The sequence below is a fragment of the Mauremys mutica genome, chromosome 8 (assembly GCF_020497125.1).
Source record: "Mauremys mutica isolate MM-2020 ecotype Southern chromosome 8, ASM2049712v1, whole genome shotgun sequence".
In the NCBI taxonomy this organism is placed as follows: Eukaryota; Metazoa; Chordata; order Testudines; family Geoemydidae; genus Mauremys; species Mauremys mutica.
The window spans coordinates 17,247,500-17,267,603 of record NC_059079.1 but is presented as its reverse complement, the minus strand read 5'-3'; the positions used below and the strand labels follow the sequence as shown (position 1 = coordinate 17,267,603).

The window sequence follows — 20,104 nt, the reverse complement described above, 5'->3', positions numbered from 1 at the left end:
AGCTGGTTACTTATTTTACTTTGAAGTTGTCAATATATTATGGTGTGTTGACTGTTATACATGTTGCTTAATACTTAAAATTCAGTCAGAGGTAAAAACTGGTGGTCATTATACCATTTGAAAGTGTCTCGGGGCTTTATATCACTCCTACGGATATAAGAGTGAAATCCTGGCTTCAGTGAAGTGGGAGACTTTCTTTTTAGTGTTGTTTTGAGTTTGATGGTGTCTTTGTGTGTTTCCTTTTTGACCTAGTCATTACTGATGTTACTTGAAGCTGCTATTTCTTCCTTAGTAGGATGCAAATCATCATCAGAACTTAGGTCCTCGATGTAGGGGCAGATTCCTAATTTCTTGTGTAGTGATAATGCAGTGTAGCTCAATTTTTTTCAGAGTTACAGTTTAACATCTGATCCAGGAAGCAAAATGTATACAGTAGAACCTCCATTCCCAGGCTGTTTGTAACTCTGAGATTCTACTGTACCAGTGACTTCCAGTCAATGTGTTTTCTTCTAACACTTGCAAAAATATTGAACACTAGTTTGGTACACAACTACCTTTAGGTTAGTAATCACATTACTTTAAACTAGAGACTTAATTTTGGTTTTAATTGACCTCTGTTGTCTTAACACTGACTTTTTTCTTTTGTTTTTAAGAAATCAAACACTTGATAAAAATGGTTAAAAATAAGCTAAATCTTTAGTGGAATAAAAAACCTAAAAATTCTGACCATGATTTTTAACCATAACGAATCCTGGTGAGAAAGGAAAGTACATGCCATAGTAACATCAAATTAACTTATTTTCCCCAATAGGATTAACTTTTAGACTACCTGCTCGAAAGAGGACTTGGCACTCAGTTTAGGCAACTATATCTCTAGGTACCTCGCAAGTTGGACTTGTGTATGAAAGCTGAGAGGTTGACATCTAACAGCTTAATTTGCATGTTTAAGTGCTGTTTGCGTGTACATTTGGGGATGTTTGTAAACGGGGACACTCAAAATTGGGAATCTCTTTGAAAATACGGTTATAACTTGGCCTATACTGCTTGATTAAACATTAGAAAATTGGGCTATTTTAAGACACTGTATGCTGACTGGTTCTGGGAGCAATGTGTAGTCCGCCGTAACAGGAAGTGTGGAGGCTGTAATTATGAAGCACTGAGAATGGAAATTGGAGGGAGGGATTGGAATTGTCAGGGTTACATAAGGGGTATGGAAGGACCTCCTTATGAACCAACGTTTATTTATTCTTTTTTTAAACTTTGTTTAGCCACATGAAGCAACACCTTTGAAGACCAGAAAGAAAAATTTAAGCTCGTATTCACCAACAACAGGAACATGCCAAATCAGTGCATTTTCATCTCCCACGAGGCATAATGTACAAAACCTCGGAAATGGTCTATCAAATGGTTAGTTGAACATTCTCTTTTACTTATTGCAAAAAATTTCTTGTTATTGGTTAAATCAAGGTCTTGATTTAGCAATTTATGTCTCATCTGGTATGTCTGATTTCTTTTTTCTCTTAAGAAGTTTTGAACTTTATGGTGAAATCCAACATTTTTAGGGCTCTTATCACATAAATGTAAGCTTTTGAGGTAATTATGATGACCATTCTGTAGAAGGCTTTTCTTTGTTCAATATAGAACCACTAGCATGTGTGGGGGCAACTCCATTCCTTCCAGGAATTAGACCAACTTTTGCCCACAATGAAATTTTGCCCATTCTCTCTCTCCAACTCCCAGTTTTCATTTAAAGTGACAGTGTGTACTATTTTTCTGAATTAAAGGGAGCATATATTTTGGAATTGCTGCATATTACCTGAGAACGTTATAAAAGAAATCATGTTTTAATAATCTGGAAGGCAGTGTAATCTAGTGGTTAGAATAGAGAAGCTGTATTCCCAGTTCTACCACTGAGCTTGGGCAAGTCATTTAACCTTTTCTATATGTCAGTTTGCCTGTCAGTAAAATGGGTGTAGTACGTGCTTCTCTTGTGGGGGTTTTGAGTCTTTATGAATATTTGAAAAGTGCTTTGGTATCCTCTGATCAAAGGTGATATAGAAGTCAGGGTGGATTTGATTTAAATCACTAGTCAGGAAGACTCAATTTAATCATGGATTTCTACATAAAACTGCATTCTTGTTAGTTGTTATAACCTTAATAAATATTCTTCACAACTCAGAGATAGATGAGACCCAAACTGGGTCTCTTTTGCGGCCTGCTGCCATTATAGGTTTTCCCTTCTAGTGAGAGAATGGTATGGTAGATCTCAAATCAATGAAGGCTACCCTCAGAAAGACCTCAAGACTTCTGGAATATGCTGCTCAAACAGTTTCACTTTTGTTTCTACTGCCTGTCCCTCCCTTCTCACATTTATCTACAGACTACTTCTTGTCCAGATCTATTCCGCCCCCAACAATCTTCTGTTCATTGAACTTTTTGAAATTTTGCACTTTTAGATAGAGGTAAGGGATTGATTGTCTACACAAATTTGCAGAGGGACAGTAGGGTTGAGGTCTGTTATTTCTCATCTCTGTATATTATTTATTTATTTATTTAAAAACATTTTTGCTGTTAACAAACATGTTATCTCTGGAGACACAAATCCACAGTTTGAGAACTGCAAAACTAAGCATCTCTGATAGTATCTTCTAGCCTGAGCACTGAGTCCCATTGGGTAGATAGAAAGATTAATCTAAATAATCTATACAGAAGCCCCTGGAACCCGATAAGATTGGGTCCCTAATCCATGAACTATTGGAACTCATTTACAAAACTTTTCTTAAACATTGCATGAATATATTGTCTCATACTCTAGAATTAGAATTTATAACCCCTATTCCATGATGAGATATCTTTGAGCTATAATGTATCTTAATTAAAACTATTTTTAGATAGGTTTTGTCCTCAAAAAACATTTTATCAAAAAATCCATTTTGAATCAAAACACATCTGATTTTTTTATTTAAAAAAAAATCATTGGTTTTTATCCACCCTAATAGAAGTACAGTGAATTAAGTCTACTCCTGTGCTTTCTTTCATGTATCTGCTGGCTAGGTAAGTGGTGTAGGGTTTTGGTTTTGTGGAAGATTGGTCCACCTTTTGTGGGGAGTAGGGCTGTATAGTTTGGATGGCCTCCACCTTAGTAGAACAGGGACTAATCTCCTTGGGGACAGGCAGACTAGAGTATTCAGGAGAGTGTTAAACTAATAACAAAAGGGAAGGGTAAAAAAGAGAGAAGATATGAGCACTCGGTATAAAAATTGAGATGCTCAGAATGAAATCAAGAAGCCTTAGGACATGAAGAGAAGAAATTCTTGAATTGCCTGTGCTAAGAGCAACGCTAGGAGCCTGGGTAACAACAAGAGGACCTGGAATTGCTCATTTACTAGCATAAATTTGATCTAGTTGGTATTTCTGAAACCTGGTGGGATTATTTGCATGAATAGAAAGTTCAAATCAATTATTATCACCCATTTAGGAAGGATCGAGTAGGCAAAAGGGGAAGGGGAGTGGCACTGTATGTCAGAAATCGCATTACCTGTTTCTAAGTCACGGATAACTCGGAAGAAAATGATCTTGACTGCTTATGGATCAATTCCCGAACAGATCATGTACAAGATGGGGTATTAGTTGGTGTCTGCTACCAACCATCAGATCACACTAGGGAATAGGATGACCACCTCCTAATTCACTTATCTATAATGTATAGGGGGGGAAACTGTGTGAACATAGGGGACTTGAATTTGAGTGACATATTTTGGAAGTCTCATGCTGCAATTACTAAAACATCCTTGGAATTTCTAAACATTATAGATATTTCTTAACTCTAAAAGTGTTGCAGCCAACATGGGGGAATTCTTTATTAGACCTGGTTAGTTTGACAGGAACTGATCACAGAACTAAAGCTTAATGATAGCTTAGGTATGAGTGATCATGACTTGATAACATTTAAGATGTGCATGCAGAATACAATCCAGACTGGTAATTTCTATACTTGGTGCTTTAATAGGACCAATTTCACAAAGCTGAAAACAGTTATGAGCCTGATCAGCTAGGAGAGAGGATTTAATCAGAAAAAAATTTGTATGATGCTTGGGAATCATTTCAGAACACCCTATTCGATGCCTAAAAAGCCACAATCCCACAATGGAGGAAGAAGGCTGTGCTGATTTAAAAAAACAACCTGGTTTAGAGCGGAAGTGAAGACAGCTGTAAAATATAAAACAACAAATTGAAGAAAGGGAAAGTTGGTCGTAATCAGAAGTTAGTAATTGTAGAAAATCGCTAAGGAAAGAAAAGGGATACAAGGCAAAACTTATGGCGAGCAGAGTTAAGGACAATAAGGAGTTTTTAAAATATATTAGAAACAAAGAGAATGGCATTGGTCCATTATTGGATGCAAATGGTAGAATTAACAATAATAATGCAGAAAAGGCAGAAGTTTTCAATCAATATTTCTGTTCTGTATTTGTAGTCTCATCATATGGTGATATAATACTCTTTCCATTCCACTAGTATCTCTGGAGGATGTTAAACAGAAGCTACTAAATTTAGACATTTTTAAATCAGCAGGTCTCGATAACATGCATCCAAGAGTTTTAAAAGAGTTGGCGGAGGAGCTCACTGGACCATTAATATTGATTTTCAATAAGTCTTGGAGCACTGAGGAAGTTCCAGAAGACTGGAAAAAAGCTAATGTTGTGCCAATTTTTAAAAAGGATAAACAGGATGACTCGCATAATTATAGGCCTGTCAGCCTGACATTGATTTGAGGAAGATAATGGAGCAGCTGATACAAGACTTGATTAAGAAAAAATTAAAGGAGATTAATTTATGCTAATCAACATGGGTTTATGGAAAATAGTTCCTGTCAAACTAACTTGGTATCTTTTTTTTGATGAGATTACAAGTTTGGTCGATAAAGGTAACACTGTTGATATAATATACTTAGACCTCTGTAAGGCATTTGACATGATACCACGTGACATTTTGATTATAAAACTAGAATGATATAAAATTAATATGGCACACACTAAATGGATTAAAAACTGGCAAACTGATAGGTCTCAAAATGTAATTGTAAATGGGGGGTCATCAAGTGGATGTATTTCCAGTGGGGTTCTGCAGGGATCGGTTCTTGACCCTATGCTATTTAACGTCGTTAAAAGAAAATCATCACTGATAAAGTTTGCAGATGACACAAAATTAGGAGAGTGGTAAATAATGAAGAGACAGGTCACTGATTCAGAGTGATCTGGATCACCTGGTAAACTGGACAAAAGCAAACTATATGCGTTTTAACACTGCTAAAAGTAAATGTATACATCTAGGAACAAAGAATGTAGACCATCCTTACAAGATGGGAAGACGCTATTCTGGGGAGCAGTGACTCAAAAAAGGTTTGGCTGTTGTGGTGGATAATCAGCTGAACGTGAGTTCCTAGTGTGACGCTGTGGCCAAAAAAGCTAATGTGATCCTGGGATGTATAAACAGGAATCTCGAGGAGAAGAAGAGAGATTATTTTACCTCAGTATCTGATGCTGGTTTGGCATGATTTGTTCTTGGTAAATCCATGCTTGTTGCTAGTGATTACCCCATCATCCTCCAGGTATTCGCAAACTAAATGTTTTATACACTGATCTAGTAGCTTCCCGGGTATCAAAGTCAGGCTGACTGGTCTATAGTTCCCCAGCTTCTCCTTTTCTCCTTTTTTTAAAGATGGACACTACATTAGCCCTTCTTCAGTCTTCTGGGACCTCTCCTCTCATCCGTGAGTTTGCAAATATTATTGCCAGTAGCTCAGAAATTTCTTCAGCTAATTCCTTCAGTACCCTTAGGTGAATAACATCTGACTCTGCTGATTTGAATTCATTCAAATTGATCAGAAGATCTGATGTATTCTGTACTTATCCTGATCTGCATCTCTTCCTCTTTATTGTCTATGGTAACTTCGCTAGTTTCCCGATCACATGTTCTTTTTGGCAGAAACTGAAGCAAAGTAGGCATTAAGCAGCTCTGCCTTCCTATCATCTTCCGTTACCAGCTCACCTTCTCTGTTGAGCAGTGGACCCACACCATCCTTGAGCTTTCTTTTTTGTCTGACATATTTGAAGAACCCCTTCTTGTTGTTTTGACAGTGAGGGGAATTAGCCATTACAAGGGTCCTGGTAGATTCATAGACTCTATCAGGGGTTAGCAGAGATTACAAGGGTCATCTAGTCTAACCCTCCCTGGATTTTCCATCACTGACAATTGTTAAATCAAGATTGGATGTTTTTCTTAAAGATCTGCTCTAGGAATTATTTGAGGAAGTTCTATCGCCTGTGTTATACAGGAAGTCAGACTAGATGATCACAATGGTCCCTTCTGGCCTTGGAATCTATGAATCTATTAATATTTGTCATTGTTTCCACAGTCATATTAATTAACTGTGTTTTAATTATGCTAATACCCAAAGATCATTAGCTATCAGAACAGTTGTCTTTACTTTATATTTTGAGTACATAAGTATTACCAATTAGCCCCAGAAGATATAGCCATTCACTTCCAAGATCCTTGTAGAGTTAAAAACTCTTGTAGTATATTTTCAGAAGGCCGATCTCTTTTTTGTGGTTACAAGTCTGCTTACTAGTTCCGCTAAACGTTTTTGGTAGCAAATCAAACAGAAGCAAAATTACTCTATTTCGACCAAGTTTATTTCCCTTTATGTGCTCCCATTAGTATGGACAAGTGTTTGAGTCCGCCTCACCAAAATATCATGCAGGCAGAAGCCAGTCCAGTTGCTTGATTTTTGTGTCCAGGTCTTCCTCTCAGCTTGCTGCTGGGCATCCCCAGTTGTCCTCCTGTCTTAATGGAAGCAGCTAAAGCTGGTGTCTTTGTGATGAAGTACCATCTTTCTTTAAAGCCTCAGTGGAATTCCACAACAACATGGAACAGGAAATTAAAGAAAACATCCTCCCAGAAAAAGCCAGAGGAGGGCGAAAAAATATTCTTTTTGCAGCTTTCATCAGCTGAATCCCTTCTACCCATCTTGCCCTCCCACTCCCCACAAGCTTGTGCTCTATTCAGGTCTAAGCAATGGCAGGAGCAGCTCCTAACTGGGTGACCATGCTCTGGTTTTCTCCACTCAATGGTAGTGGCTCGAGAACTGGAAGGGTGATAACCCTCTCATCCCTATTTTCATACCCACAGGTTCTCCACACTACCCATCAGTCTGGCATTGGTCCAAAGACCTTCCTGAAAATAACTGTGAGCAGCGTGAGTCAGGAACCCTTTATTATCCTCCCTATATTCAACAGAGGAGCAGGTGGAGTGCTCAATTCCTTCCCCTCAATGAGTGAATTCATCTCTCAATTGGCTGTACAGGTCTCACAATATGAGGGTCTACTTCAGGACCCCTCTACCACTACAAAACTACAAATGCCATCTGCAGATTCGGGGTGTGGAGCCCAGTATTCATCAGTTTGTTCAAGGAACACTGTCCCCATGGGAATAAAAGCTCCACATCCACATGTACTGAGTTGTCATGCTTGAAGCAAAGTGTCTGTGCCAGAGCCCTCTCTTTGTGGGAGAATGATCTCATTACTGGGAGGTCTTCAACAAAGCAGTTGGCCTCTTAGCTGGCTACTTCATGTGGAGATGCAGCTCCCTAGTTTTCAGATACAGAGAGCCAATACCTAGACCCCCAGGCCACAGGATAACTTCTCCATGTCCTAGGAAAGGGATGTAGCTTATTCCTTCTTTCCCCACCCTTGACATGTGGGTTTTGAAGAAAACAGGCATCAGTACCTCTCATAGCTTGAGTGGCCAAGGTGGGCCTATTTCACAGACCTCTAGCTGTCCTGAGGTCTAGGCCTCCACTTACTAGAACCAAAGGCTGCCGACATCAGGAGCCCTGCCCTTCACCTTGACCTTTATCCTCCTTAACTTCATGAACATTCCCTCCTGTCAAAACTAAGTCAGGGACCTCATCATCTCAATTCCTGAAAAGATACTTCTCTGCTTATTATGGGGTGTAGCCTGTCTTCTTGGTATAGGTCCCACAGGATCTCCACTATCCCTTCCATTCTGCAGTTCTTCCAGAATTCCTTTGAAAAATATCTGCTAGCCCTGTAAAATACAGGTCACTCTTGCGGGGGTCTATAGGAGGTTTTCCTGTCGAGTTCTACTCCATTGTAACCCAGTTGGTTCCTCAAGGCAGTTACCTTGTCCCTTTGTTAACTACTTGATTCTCCTTGAAGCCTAAAACTAGTGCTAAATGCTCTCTGCTTGGACCCTTTTGAATCCACCTTCACTATTCTTCTCTTTCTCTTCCCTATGGTGGAAAGTAGCCTTTCTAGTGGCCAGCACTTGGCCCAGAGAGTTGGGGAGCTCCCAGCCTTGGTTTATAATCTGCATGTTAGAGCTAAGTGGAAATCTTTTCCCATCCCGTGAAAGTTTTGAGATTTCGAAAATGTTTCTCATTCCCATTCATCAGGATGAAATTGAGACCTTTTGAAATTTCTCCAAAAAAATGAAGCACAGACACCCCCCCTGAATCGCCAGTAGCCCAGGTGGTAGACCCAGGTTCAAGCTACTGCTTCAAATCGAGCAAAGGATGTCCCACAGCCCAGATGAGTACCCTAACCACCGGGCAATGGCAATTCTAGTGGGGGGAGGTCTCTCTCTCTCTCTCTCTCTCTCTCTCTCTCTTCCTTCTTTGAGACCAGAAATCCCATCCTGGACCCAAGAAACCTTCCCGATGAAGTTTCTCCCAAACTGACATAGTTCTGTGAAAAGTTTAGTGTAAAAGGAGCCATAACTACCTTTTTCTGCATTCATATAGCTACAAATTGGTGTCAAATACTGACTGCTGCATCCCATCCTTTCAACCAACTGCTTCTCTTTCTCCCTAAGACATTTTACATTTATTTTAAATGTTTTAGGATTTTACTAGGCCTTTGATTGGCAAGTTTTCAGAAGGGTCCTTCCAAGACAGCTCTTGGGAGGTCTACTCACCCCAGCCAGCTCTGTCTGGTGTTCTTTACCCACTTCCTTCTGTCAGTTTCTTCCTTCTTGCCACTTTATGGCGAAGCTAGATTGGGTTTAGCTAGTTACTCCTTCTCTCCCTGAATGTGGTCATTGCTAGTCAGATTCGTTTGTCCATAATGGCAGTAGTCATTTCATGGAAAAGCAGATTTCTCATACCTTGGTCATTGTTTTCCATGATGTGGCAGCACGGGTATGTACACCAACCTAGTCGGGAATCAGGCTCGGGCAAAATGACTAGATAATCAGGGTAATGTATACTAACCATAATTGTGCTCCAGCTTTGGTGTTCTTAACATGGGAAACTTGCCTGCACCCTGGGAGGAAAAGGAAGTGGGATAGAAATCCTGTGTCCTAATGGCTACATCTTGATAGACTGATAGATGAGGAGGACTCATCTGTTTCCAGTGTTGCCATGTCTTAGAAAGCAACGAACAAAGAGGAATCTGTTCTTGTGAGCACAGAAATGCAGTTGCAGATTTTGTGGGTGCCTGCAGATAATGAAAGTGTGCCTCAGCCTTGTTGAATATATACCCCAGAAGGTTAATACATTAATTTTATACCTGATGTTAGCATTATATGCAGCTTTAGAATCTTTCAAAAATTCAACAGGCTGGGGCTTTTAAAATATGCAATATTATTGACTAGCCCATTGTGTATGCATTTACGTTTTTGAACAGCTCTTTCATTTGGATGTCGACAAATACCTTCATCAATTCATACATAAATGTGTCTGTCTGTACTGCAGGTGTTAAACAATTTTCTGCAGAGCTGCAGAACTCTAAGTGTGCATTATACATCTCTTTTTATAAAAAGGAAAAAATGCCTTGAGGACTAAAATGCTTGTGTATTGAGATGTCAATGGGAAAGGTGAGCCTGTACTGTATTTCCATACTGAAATTAAATATGGACATAAGGGAACATTCTTTGGGGTCATAAAAAGACTGATCACATGTTCACAGCTGACATTTAGATGGATAATTATTCAGTAATGGAGCACTAACTACCTTTTTCTACATTCATATAGCTACAAAATGGGGGCAAAGACTGACTGCTGCATCACATCCTTTCAGCAGACTGCTTCTCTCTCCCTAAAGACATTTCAAATTTTATTTTAAATGTTTTAGGATTTTACTAAGTATTGCAAGAATACAACAATAGAGAATTGTATTACAAAATGTATTTTATTAGCTATAAAGACTTTCCTATTTACACCATTCAAAGTACAAGAAGTTCCATATATAAATGCTGTCTATTTGAGAACACAGTAAATATTGTTTTTCCTTTGAATAAGAGTGACTAAGTAAAGCCCTCAAGAAGTCTAAATGCCTAGAGCATGGTACAGTTGGTTAAAAGTATACTGTATTTTTCAGAATCTAAACACCCTGATGTAAGTACACATTTATGATGTCAAGAATTCATTGTTGCAATGCTCTGGTGGGCTGCCTGATAACTTACGTGTGCATTGGCAGAATACCTTGAAGTACATGGCCCATTTATTACATTCTAAATAAATGATATGATCCCTTCTTCAGTTCCTCTTCCTTAATAGCTAGTATATTTTTTAAGATTCGTTTTTAAATTAATTTACTAATTACAAATGTACTTAGGGTTCAGCTCTTCTACGTCACTGGTCCAGTGGTAATTTCAGTCTCATAACTGATGGTTAATTTGCTACAAGTACTTAAATTTAAATTTTAAATAACTTGGGGATAGGGCCCTCAGCTATTGTAGTGGAACAACTTAAACTTTTATAGCACTTTGTCATGCTGAGGAATCTCAAAACGCTTTACAAAATATTAAAATTAAAACTTAATCCATTCTACAGCGCTAATACTTACATGCAATAATTTAAAAGCCAGTGAAAAGAAGTGAAAGTACTTAACATTTAGACTGAATCAAGGGGAAGGTGGGACTATTTCTAATGTCAAAAAGGTGATATATAATAGCTAAGGGTGAAATCCACCCCAGTGCAGTGGGCCTGCACTGGTACCTATGCACCTCTTAAACCCCACATTAAGGGCCCACAGCTTGCTGTAACCCCTCTGCCCTAGAATGTATTCCACCTTACAGAGGCAATGAGACACTGTAATATACTTTGGGAATGACGCTGTGTGTGTTGAGGTAGGGGTAGGTATTGTAAGAACTAAGTGAAAATGCTTCTTTATTAAATTGTTTTGGTAAAAATAATACTGATTTTTATTATTTTTGGAAATAGAAGAACTAGGCATTGTATTTGATAGGGTCTGCTGACCTGTAAGTGCTGAGGACACTAAAATTGACTGACATATTACAGGCGCTTCTAAGGGTACGTCTACACTACCCGCCGGATCAGGGATCGATGTATCGCGTGTAGTGTAGACGCAATAAATCGATCCCTGATCGCTCTCCCGTCAACTGCTGAACTCCAGCAGTGCGAGAGGCAGAAGCAAAGTCGACGGGGGAGCCGTGGCCGTCAATCCCGCCCCACGAGGGTGCATAGTAAGTAATTTTAATTCGATCTAAGGTACGTCAACTTCAGCTACGCTATTCTCATAGCTGACGTTGCGTATCTTAGATCGATCAACACCTACCCCCCACCCATGTAGACCAGGCCTGAGGCATCCATTGACATAACCAAGTTTAAAAAAAACAGCTATCCTATATCAGAGAACAATAGCATGCATCACACTTGCATCATCTCCTCTTAACGAATGGCCATTGCAGAGAAACTAAATGAATTCTTTGCATCGGTCTTCATTGTTGAGGATCTGGGGGAGATTCCCAAACCTGAGCTATTCTTTTTGGGTGACAGATCTGAGGAACTGTCCCAAATTGAGGTGTCATTAGAGGAGGATTTGGAACAAATTGATAAACTAAACAGTAATAAGTCTCCAGGACCTGTTGGTATTCGGGGGGAGGGATAGTTCAGTGGTTTGAGCATTGGCCTGCTAAACCCAGGGTTGTGAGTTCAATCCTTGAGGAGGCCACTTAGGAATCTGGGGCAAAAATCAGTACTTGGTCCTGCTAGTGAAGGCAGGGGGCTGGACTCAATGACCTTTCAAGGTCCCTTCCAGTTCTAGGAGTTAGATATATCTCCAATTATTATTATTATTATTTTTTATTAAGAGTTCTGAAGGAACTCAAATGTGAAATTGCAGGACTACTAACTGTCATCAGCTTCTGTACCAAATGACTGGGGGATAGCTAATGTGATGCCAATTTTTAAAAAGGGCTCCAGAGGTGACCCTGGCAACTACAGGCCAGTAAGCCTCACTTTAGTATCAGGCAAATTGGTTGAAACTATCATAAAGAACAAAATTTGTCAGACACATAGATGAACATAATTTGTTGGGAAATAATCAACATGGTTTTTGTAAAGGGAAATCATGCCTCACCAATCTACTAGAATTCTTTGAGGGGGTCAACAAGCATGCGGACAAAGGAAATCCAGTGGATATAGTGTATTTAGATTTTCAGAAAGTTTTTGACAAGGTCCATCACAAAAGGCTCTTAAGCAAAATAAGCGGTCATGGGATAAGAGGGAAAGTTCTCTCAAGGATTGGTAATTGGTTAAAAGATAGGAAACAAAGGGTAGGAATAAATGGTCAGTTTTCAGAATGGAGAGAGGTAAATAGTGGTGTTCCCCAGGGATCTATACTGGGCCCAGTCCTATTTAACATATTCATAAACGATCTGGAAAAAGGGGTAAACAGTGAGGTGGCAAAATTTGCAGATGATACAAAACTGCTCAAGATAGTTAAGTGCCATGCAGACTGCGAAGAGCTACAAAAGGATCTCACAAAACTGGGTGACTGGGCAACAAAATGGCAGATGAAATTTAATGTTGATAAATGCAAAGTAATGCACATTGGAAAACATAATCCCAACTATACATATACAATGATAGGTCTAAATTAGCTGGTACCACTCAAGAAAGAGATCTTGGAGTCACTGTGGATAGTTCTCTGAAATCATCCACTCAATGTGCAGCGGCAGTCAAAAAAAAGCGAACAGAATGTTGGGAATCATCAAGAAAGGGATAGCTAATAAGACAGAAAATATCATATTGCCTCTATATAAATCCATAATATGCCCATACTTTGAATTCTGCATGCAGATGTGATTGCCCCATGTCAAAAAGATATATTGGAATTGGAAAAGGTTCAGAAAAGGGCAACAAAAATGATTAGGGGTATAGAACAGCTTCCGTATGAGGAGAGATTAATAAGACTGGGACTTTTAAGCTTGGAAAAGAGGCAGCTAAGGGGGGAATATGATAGAGGTCTATAAAATCATGAGTGGTATAGAGAAAGTAAATAAGGAAGTGTTATTTACTACTCATAATACACGAACAAGGGGCACCAAATGAAATTAATACATAGCAGATTAAAAACAAACACAAGAAAATATTTTTTCACGCAACGCACTGTCAACCTGTGGAACTCCTTGCCAGAAGGTGTTGTGAAGGCCAATACTGTAATGGGGTTCAAAAGGAAGCTAGCTAGATTCATGGAAGATAGGTCCATCAGTGGCTATTAGCCAGGATGGACAGGAATGGTGTCCCTAGCCTCTGTTTGCCAGAAGTTGGGATTGGGTGACAGGGCATGGATCACTTGATGATAACCTGTCTGTTCATTCCCTTTGGGGCACTTGCCATTGCCTCTGTCAAAGGACAGGATACTGGGCTTGATGGACCTTTGGTCTGATCCAGTATGGCCGTTCTTATGTCCTTAATGGAAGATACAAGGGATAATTTAATCATGACTGCTTATTTTGCTCAATTCCAACTGATTTGGAAAAGAAAGTCCAATAATTAGGAGAGAGCCTAAACAAGGAGAAATCTTACATTGCACCCAAAAGTGACAAGGATTGGCTTTGATGGATATTTGTTGGGAGCAAATTCCAGAGCCAAGGGTTCACAGTTGAGAAGGCACTACTCTGTGCAATGCCTTCAAGTTCAGCCTTTGGGACAGACAGCTGAAGTCTTCCACTAGTCTGCAAGTATAGTAATGGGACACAGAGGGAGAGTTGGTCTCTGATTGTAACTGAAATTTAAGCCATTGTGATGTGTAACCTAGAAGCTGCCTATGTAGGCTGTATGGAGCAGAGTACCACTATCATGAGTTACAACTCATGATAGTTGGCTCACTGCCAGAAGGCTTTTACGCTGTGTGGTTTTATATATATATATATATATATTTATAATATCTCTGATATAATCTGTAGTTCCCTGAATGGACTTGTTATATTCAACAAGAAAAAACTCTTTGCTCTTGGGCCACAAGTCACTATAGACTTCTTATCCTCCCTCTTCCTCTCCCCGCCCCCCCCCCCAAAAAAAAACAAAAAAAACCCAGTCAAATAGAAAAAGAGAAGAGAGGATTTGAGTCTGTAAATAGAAGCTCTGAATTTGTACATGAAGCAAAACCTATTGATGGATTTGAACTTGTTTTTCCTGAACTTAAATCTAGCTTAAATTTTCTTATATTTTTATTAGGGCTATCGACTAATTGCAGTTAACTCACGCAATTAACTCAAAAAAATTAAACATGATTAAAAAAATTAATCACGATTAATTGCAGTTTTAATCGCATTGTTAAACAATAAAATACCATTTGAAATGTATTAAATATTTTGGATGTTTTTATATATTTTCATATCTATTGTATTCTGTATGGTAATTCAAATCAGTGTATATTATTTTTTATTACAAATATTTGAACTGTTTAATAATAATAATATTTTTCAGTTCAGCTCATACAAGTACTATAGTGCAATCTCTTTGTTGTGAAAGTGCAACTTACAGATGTAGATTTTTTCGTTACGTAACTGCTCTCAAAAACAAAACAATGTAAAACTTCAGAGCCTACAAGTCCACTCAGTCCTACTTCTTGTTCAGCGAATTGCTAAGATAAACCAGTTTCTTACATTTACAGGCAATAATGCTGCCCTCTTCTTATTTACAATGTCACCAGAAAGTGAGAACAGGCATTTGCATGGCACTTTTGTAGCTGGCATTGCAAGGTATTTACATGCCAGATATGCTAAACATTCGTATGTCCCATCATGCTTCGGCCACCATTCCAAAGGACATGCTTCCATGCCGATAACACTCATTAACAAAATTATGTGTTAATTAAATTTGTGACTGAACTCCCTGGGGGAGAATTGTATGTCCCCTGCTCTGTGTTTTACCTGCATTCTGCCATGTATTTTATGTTATAGCAGTCTCAGATGATGATCCAGCAAATGTTGTTCATTATGAGAAAACTTTCACTGCAGATTTGACAAAACACAAAGAAGGTACCAATGTGAGATTTCTAAAGATAACTACAGCACTCGACCCAAGGTTTAAGAATCTAAAGTGCTTTCCAAAATCTGGAGGGACGAGGCGTAGAGCATGCTTTCAGAAGTCTTAAAAGAGCAACACTCCGATGTGGAAACTACAGAACCCGAACCACCAAAAAAGAAAATCAACCTTGAGCTGTTGGCATCTGACTCAGATAATGAAAATAAACATGCATCGGTCCGCACTGCTTTGGATTGTTATCGAGCAGGACCTGTCATCAGCATGGACGCATGTCCCTTGGAATGGTGGATGAAGCATGAAAGGACATATGAATCTTTAGCGCATCTGGCACGTAAATATCTTGCGACACTGGCTACACCAGTGCCATGAGAACTCCTGTTCTCACTTTCAGGTGACACTGTAAACAAGAAGATGGCAGCATTATCTCCTGCAAATGTAAAAAAAAAAATTTGTCTGAGTGATTGGCCGAACAAAAAGTATTTTTGAATGCAGTTTTTTTGTGTGTGCATAATTCTACATTTATAAGATCAACTTTCATGATAAAGAGATTTCACTACAGTACTTGTATTAGGTGAATTGAAAAATACTATTTTTTGGGTTTTTTTACAGTGCAAATACTTGTAATAAAAAATAAATATAAAGTGAGCACTGTACACTTCGTATTCTGTGTTGTAATTGAAATAAATATATTTGAAAAATCCAAAAATATTTAAATAAATGGTATTCTATTATTGTTTTACAGTGCAATTAATCGCAATTAATTTTTTTAATCGCTTGACAGCCCTAATTTTTATGGCTTTTTCTTCTTCTCTGTCAGATCCTTCCTTAAAACTTGATCCTTCCACTTATTCTTCTATCACTAGTTTCCTTTCCAGGGCTGTCTGCTGCCACTCTCACACTAATCCTTTTATAATCTGTGTTGTATCAATCTGGCTTACATGATAAGATCCTTTGCGCAGGGCCTTTTTTCTTGTGCACATGTAAAATGCTATGTACTTCTAAGGCACTATGTAAATAACAAAACTAAATCTCTGAACTAAAAGTTAATGTTGTGGTTCATAGTGATGATAGTCACTAATATGGTTGAAGATATGATAAAAAACTAGGTCTCACTTTTTATCCTTTTGTAAATGTGCTTTAAGCCATATTTATATTTTAAATAATGTATTCACTGTCTGAGCAGTCAGGTCAGCTGACATAACGTGAATGGTGGGGAAGAGAGATCTCTGTTGCCATTTAGTACAATTTTTCTATTGGAGCACCATCCCTCCCGTCACCTGTCAGAGGACAATCAGAAGCGAAGACACTATTTTATCTGGATAGAATTTCATTTTTGTAGGGACTGTGACTCAAAGACAACACTGTATTGGGTCTGGTTGTTTGAGAGCTTTCTGGCTTTGAGAACTTTTGATCCTCATGCAATTATTTCTTTGTTATGAAAGCATCATGGTGGGTTTCTATAAAATCTTCAGAATAAATCATTGGTGAAGGGGAGAGAATAATCATCCAGCTCCTCGCTTGCTGTGCACCTGAAGTGCATGGAAGTGAAATTTAAACACAGTAAAGATGGACTGTATATTTTGCCATCCCTGTAATAAAATCTTACGGGAAATATCTTTATACAGTGATTCCTGGGGCTCAGGCTAGGAACTTTACATATAATATTTGATTAAGGTTGGCTTTTTGTCCCTCAATATAAGTATACTGTATGTTTCTTGACATTTATATATGGCTATCAGAATAGCTCCAGCAGATACAAATCAAGAAACAGTAGATTTAGTTTAGTAGTACAATAGCTTTCTAAATTCTTGTGATTCCCTCTCTCATCCCATTTTCTGACAGAAAGATGCAAATATTCTAACAATCTGTACATGGAAATACAGAAATATGACTTGTTCACACCCTGTCATATGACAGGCACTTGGCTAGAATACTGTAATATCAATGTACTATGTGAGAGCATTTGGAAAGAACTTGCACTGTCTCCTTTTAGTCGCATACAAGATGGGGTTCAGGGTAGAAGCCAATGCTTTCTGTTTGTTAAATAAGGTGGAGGTTTTACTTCTCAGTCATACCAGTGCTTTGTAGGTAACAATTTTTCTCCAACATGCTGCATTTTGAAAAATATTCTTAAACAAGATGTTCAACAGTTTTTGATCTTTTAATTTCTGACAGAATCATACCAAATTCCAGTCACTGATACAGTAGTTCCAAATTGTCTACATCTAAAAGCTACAGAAGCCACTGAGGCGACAAATTAAAAAAAAAAAAAGTTTGTGTGTTTGTTCATGGGACAGTCATCCTTGTTTCATAAGCAAGCTGTTTTTAAGAGATTTCTCTGTAGTGAGGATGCATGCTAACACCTCTTTTTTTACCTACTGCTTCAAACTATATACAGTACTCCAGTTTCATTTTTATCTTTATTTTTGTTTTTTTCTTTAATGTGGACTACTTAGGAGACAGAGATGAGCTGAATGACCCAGAAATCAGTTTATCCAGAAGAGGCCAATCTCAAACAGAAGAGTATGATAAGTAAGTATACCAGTCTGTGGTGATAAAATGTCATCATTTTCAGTTACGAGGGAAGTGACTGTTTCCTTAGAGAAATAAAACTTAGAATAATTGTTCTTTTATACTTGAGATTATACAGGGCGGGATTTTCCAAAGCAGCTAAGGGAGTTGGACACCCAATTCTGTTTTTTCCATGGGATTTGGTAACCTAACTCCCGTACCCATCATTAGAAATCCCACCTATAATGGCAGTATTGTAATTAAGGTACACGAAGGAATGTGTTTTGTTTTTCCAAACTGTTTCACATGTGCAAACTCTTTAGATTTTGCTGGAAGCATTACTTGTGGCAAAGATGCATTGCCAAATTCTAGTGGTTGATTTTGATACCTCTCATCACAATGGGTCATGATTCTGACTTCAAATGTATATTTGTTTTGCTGAAACGTTCCCATAAGAATCTTGTTTTTCTTGCTGCAAACTGTCTTTAGTACATAAGCCTTCTGACAGTGATGGACATACTTTAGTACATAAGCCTTCGGACAGTGATGGACATACTTTAGTACCTAGGCCTTCGGACAGTGATGGACGTTTATAGACCTCAATTCAGAAAAGCACTTATGCAGGTACATCAAGCTAAGTGGCTTCTCAGGTGCTTTGCTAAACAAGGATGGACATAAGGAGTGCATAAGGAAGGAATGCTTAAGTGTTTTGCTGAATAGGAGTCAGAGTTGGTAAAATATATTATAGATGAAGCTGGTGGCGTGATACATATTAAGGTTGTCTGGCACTGCCCATTATAACTGAGGCTGTGATTTAGTCACGGAGGTCGCGGAAGTCACGGAATCCGTGACTGCCAGCAACCTCCGTGACTTCAGCCTGCGGTGGTCGGGAGCTGCAGGGTCCCCTGCCTCCAGTGAGGGCAGGGAACTGCGAGGTATGCCCAGTGCCCCTGGTGGCTCCCGGAGCTCCATGCCACCACAGGCTCAGGGGAACCTCCAGCTCCCAGCTGCCATGGGTGGCGGGGAGCCCCCAGCTGCCGCAGGCAGCAGGGGAATCCCTGAGCCGCTGGTGGCGGCGGATGAACCCCCAAGCTGGCTGGGGAATCCCAGAGTCCCCGGTACAGGACCCCCAAGCCCCCAGCTGCTGTGGGCGGTGGGGGAATCTCTGAGCCTGCGGGCACCACCACTGGTGGGGAACTCTGCAGCTCCCGGCCGTGCTGAGGAAACCCCCGCAGCTCCCGGCCCGCTGCTGATGGGGTTACCCCGCAGTGCCCAGCCAACATGGGGGGTGAGGGCACTCCACAGCTCCCGGCCCCCATGGGCAGCGGGGGACCCCCGGAGTTGCATGCAGCAGGGGTACCCCGCAGCCCCTAGCTGCTGCAGAAAGCTCCTAGCCCCTGTGCAGCTGCCTCGTTTCAGGCAGTGTGGAGACCCACAGATCCCCATTTTTTGAGGTATATTTTTAGTAAAAGTCATGGACAGGTCACAGCTTCTGTGAAATTTTCTTTTTTGCCCATGACCTGTCTGTGACTTTTACTAAAAATGTCCTTGACAAAAATCTTAGCCTTCATTATAAGACTCTGTTTTCTGTTGCTTATAATTTTACCAAACTTTAACAGTTTGGTTGAAATTTTCCATGCCAGGTATCTGCCTGAGTTGAAGTTTGGGGGCAAATTTCATCCAAAATGGTTCCGCTGTTTCCAAGAACGAAGCTAGGGAAGACACATGCTGTTGTGCCTATGTTAAATGCTGGGTGAACTTTTCGTTGAAAATCTCTATTGCCCCCTTGCTTTGGAGCAGGGCCTTGAAATTTGGCCTTTGTGTCAGCAATGTGACTTTCGATGTCCCTTTGAAAATCTATCCAGATTTTGCCAAGGTATAAACCTTTGAAAAATTGCCGTTTGAATAGATTTGGTATATTCCATTCTCACTGACCATGCTCTGTCCCCTCCTTGCTCCTGTGTGTGACCAGACTGTGCATGTAGAATTCCCACAGAGCAACTAACCATGTTCCAGCCAGGGCTACTGGGGTCAAGCTGGACTTTCCCTGTCGTTGCTGCCCGCAGCTGCTTGGGGCTGGGCATTGGCACTGAAAGCCGGGATCCTGTCTCTCCTATGCTCTAAGTGCCCCCCTGCTACTACCCTGGCAGCATGGAGGAGGAAGCCACCTGAAATGCAGAGGGGACAAAAGCTCTGAAATGCAGAGTGGGAGGAAAAAGAATAGATTGGAACAAGGAGTTTGGTGAGACTTGGACTGGAATTGGGGGAGGAGAG

General features: G+C 39.7%; 1 protein-coding gene across 8 annotated transcripts in view; it reads left to right on the top strand.

Moving 5' to 3' along the window:
- The window catches only part of LOC123375803 (integrin subunit beta 3 binding protein), a 52,396-nt gene that overhangs the window by 10,748 nt on the left and 21,544 nt on the right, over positions 1-20,104 (top strand). For all 8 annotated transcript variants that reach the window (XM_045027082.1, XM_045027083.1, XM_045027085.1 and 5 more), the window contains exons 3-4: positions 1,269-1,407; positions 17,776-17,851. In XM_045027082.1, coding sequence (XP_044883017.1) covers positions 1,269-1,407; positions 17,776-17,851 — 215 coding nt within the window. The remainder of the gene's footprint in view (positions 1-1,268; positions 1,408-17,775; positions 17,852-20,104) is intronic.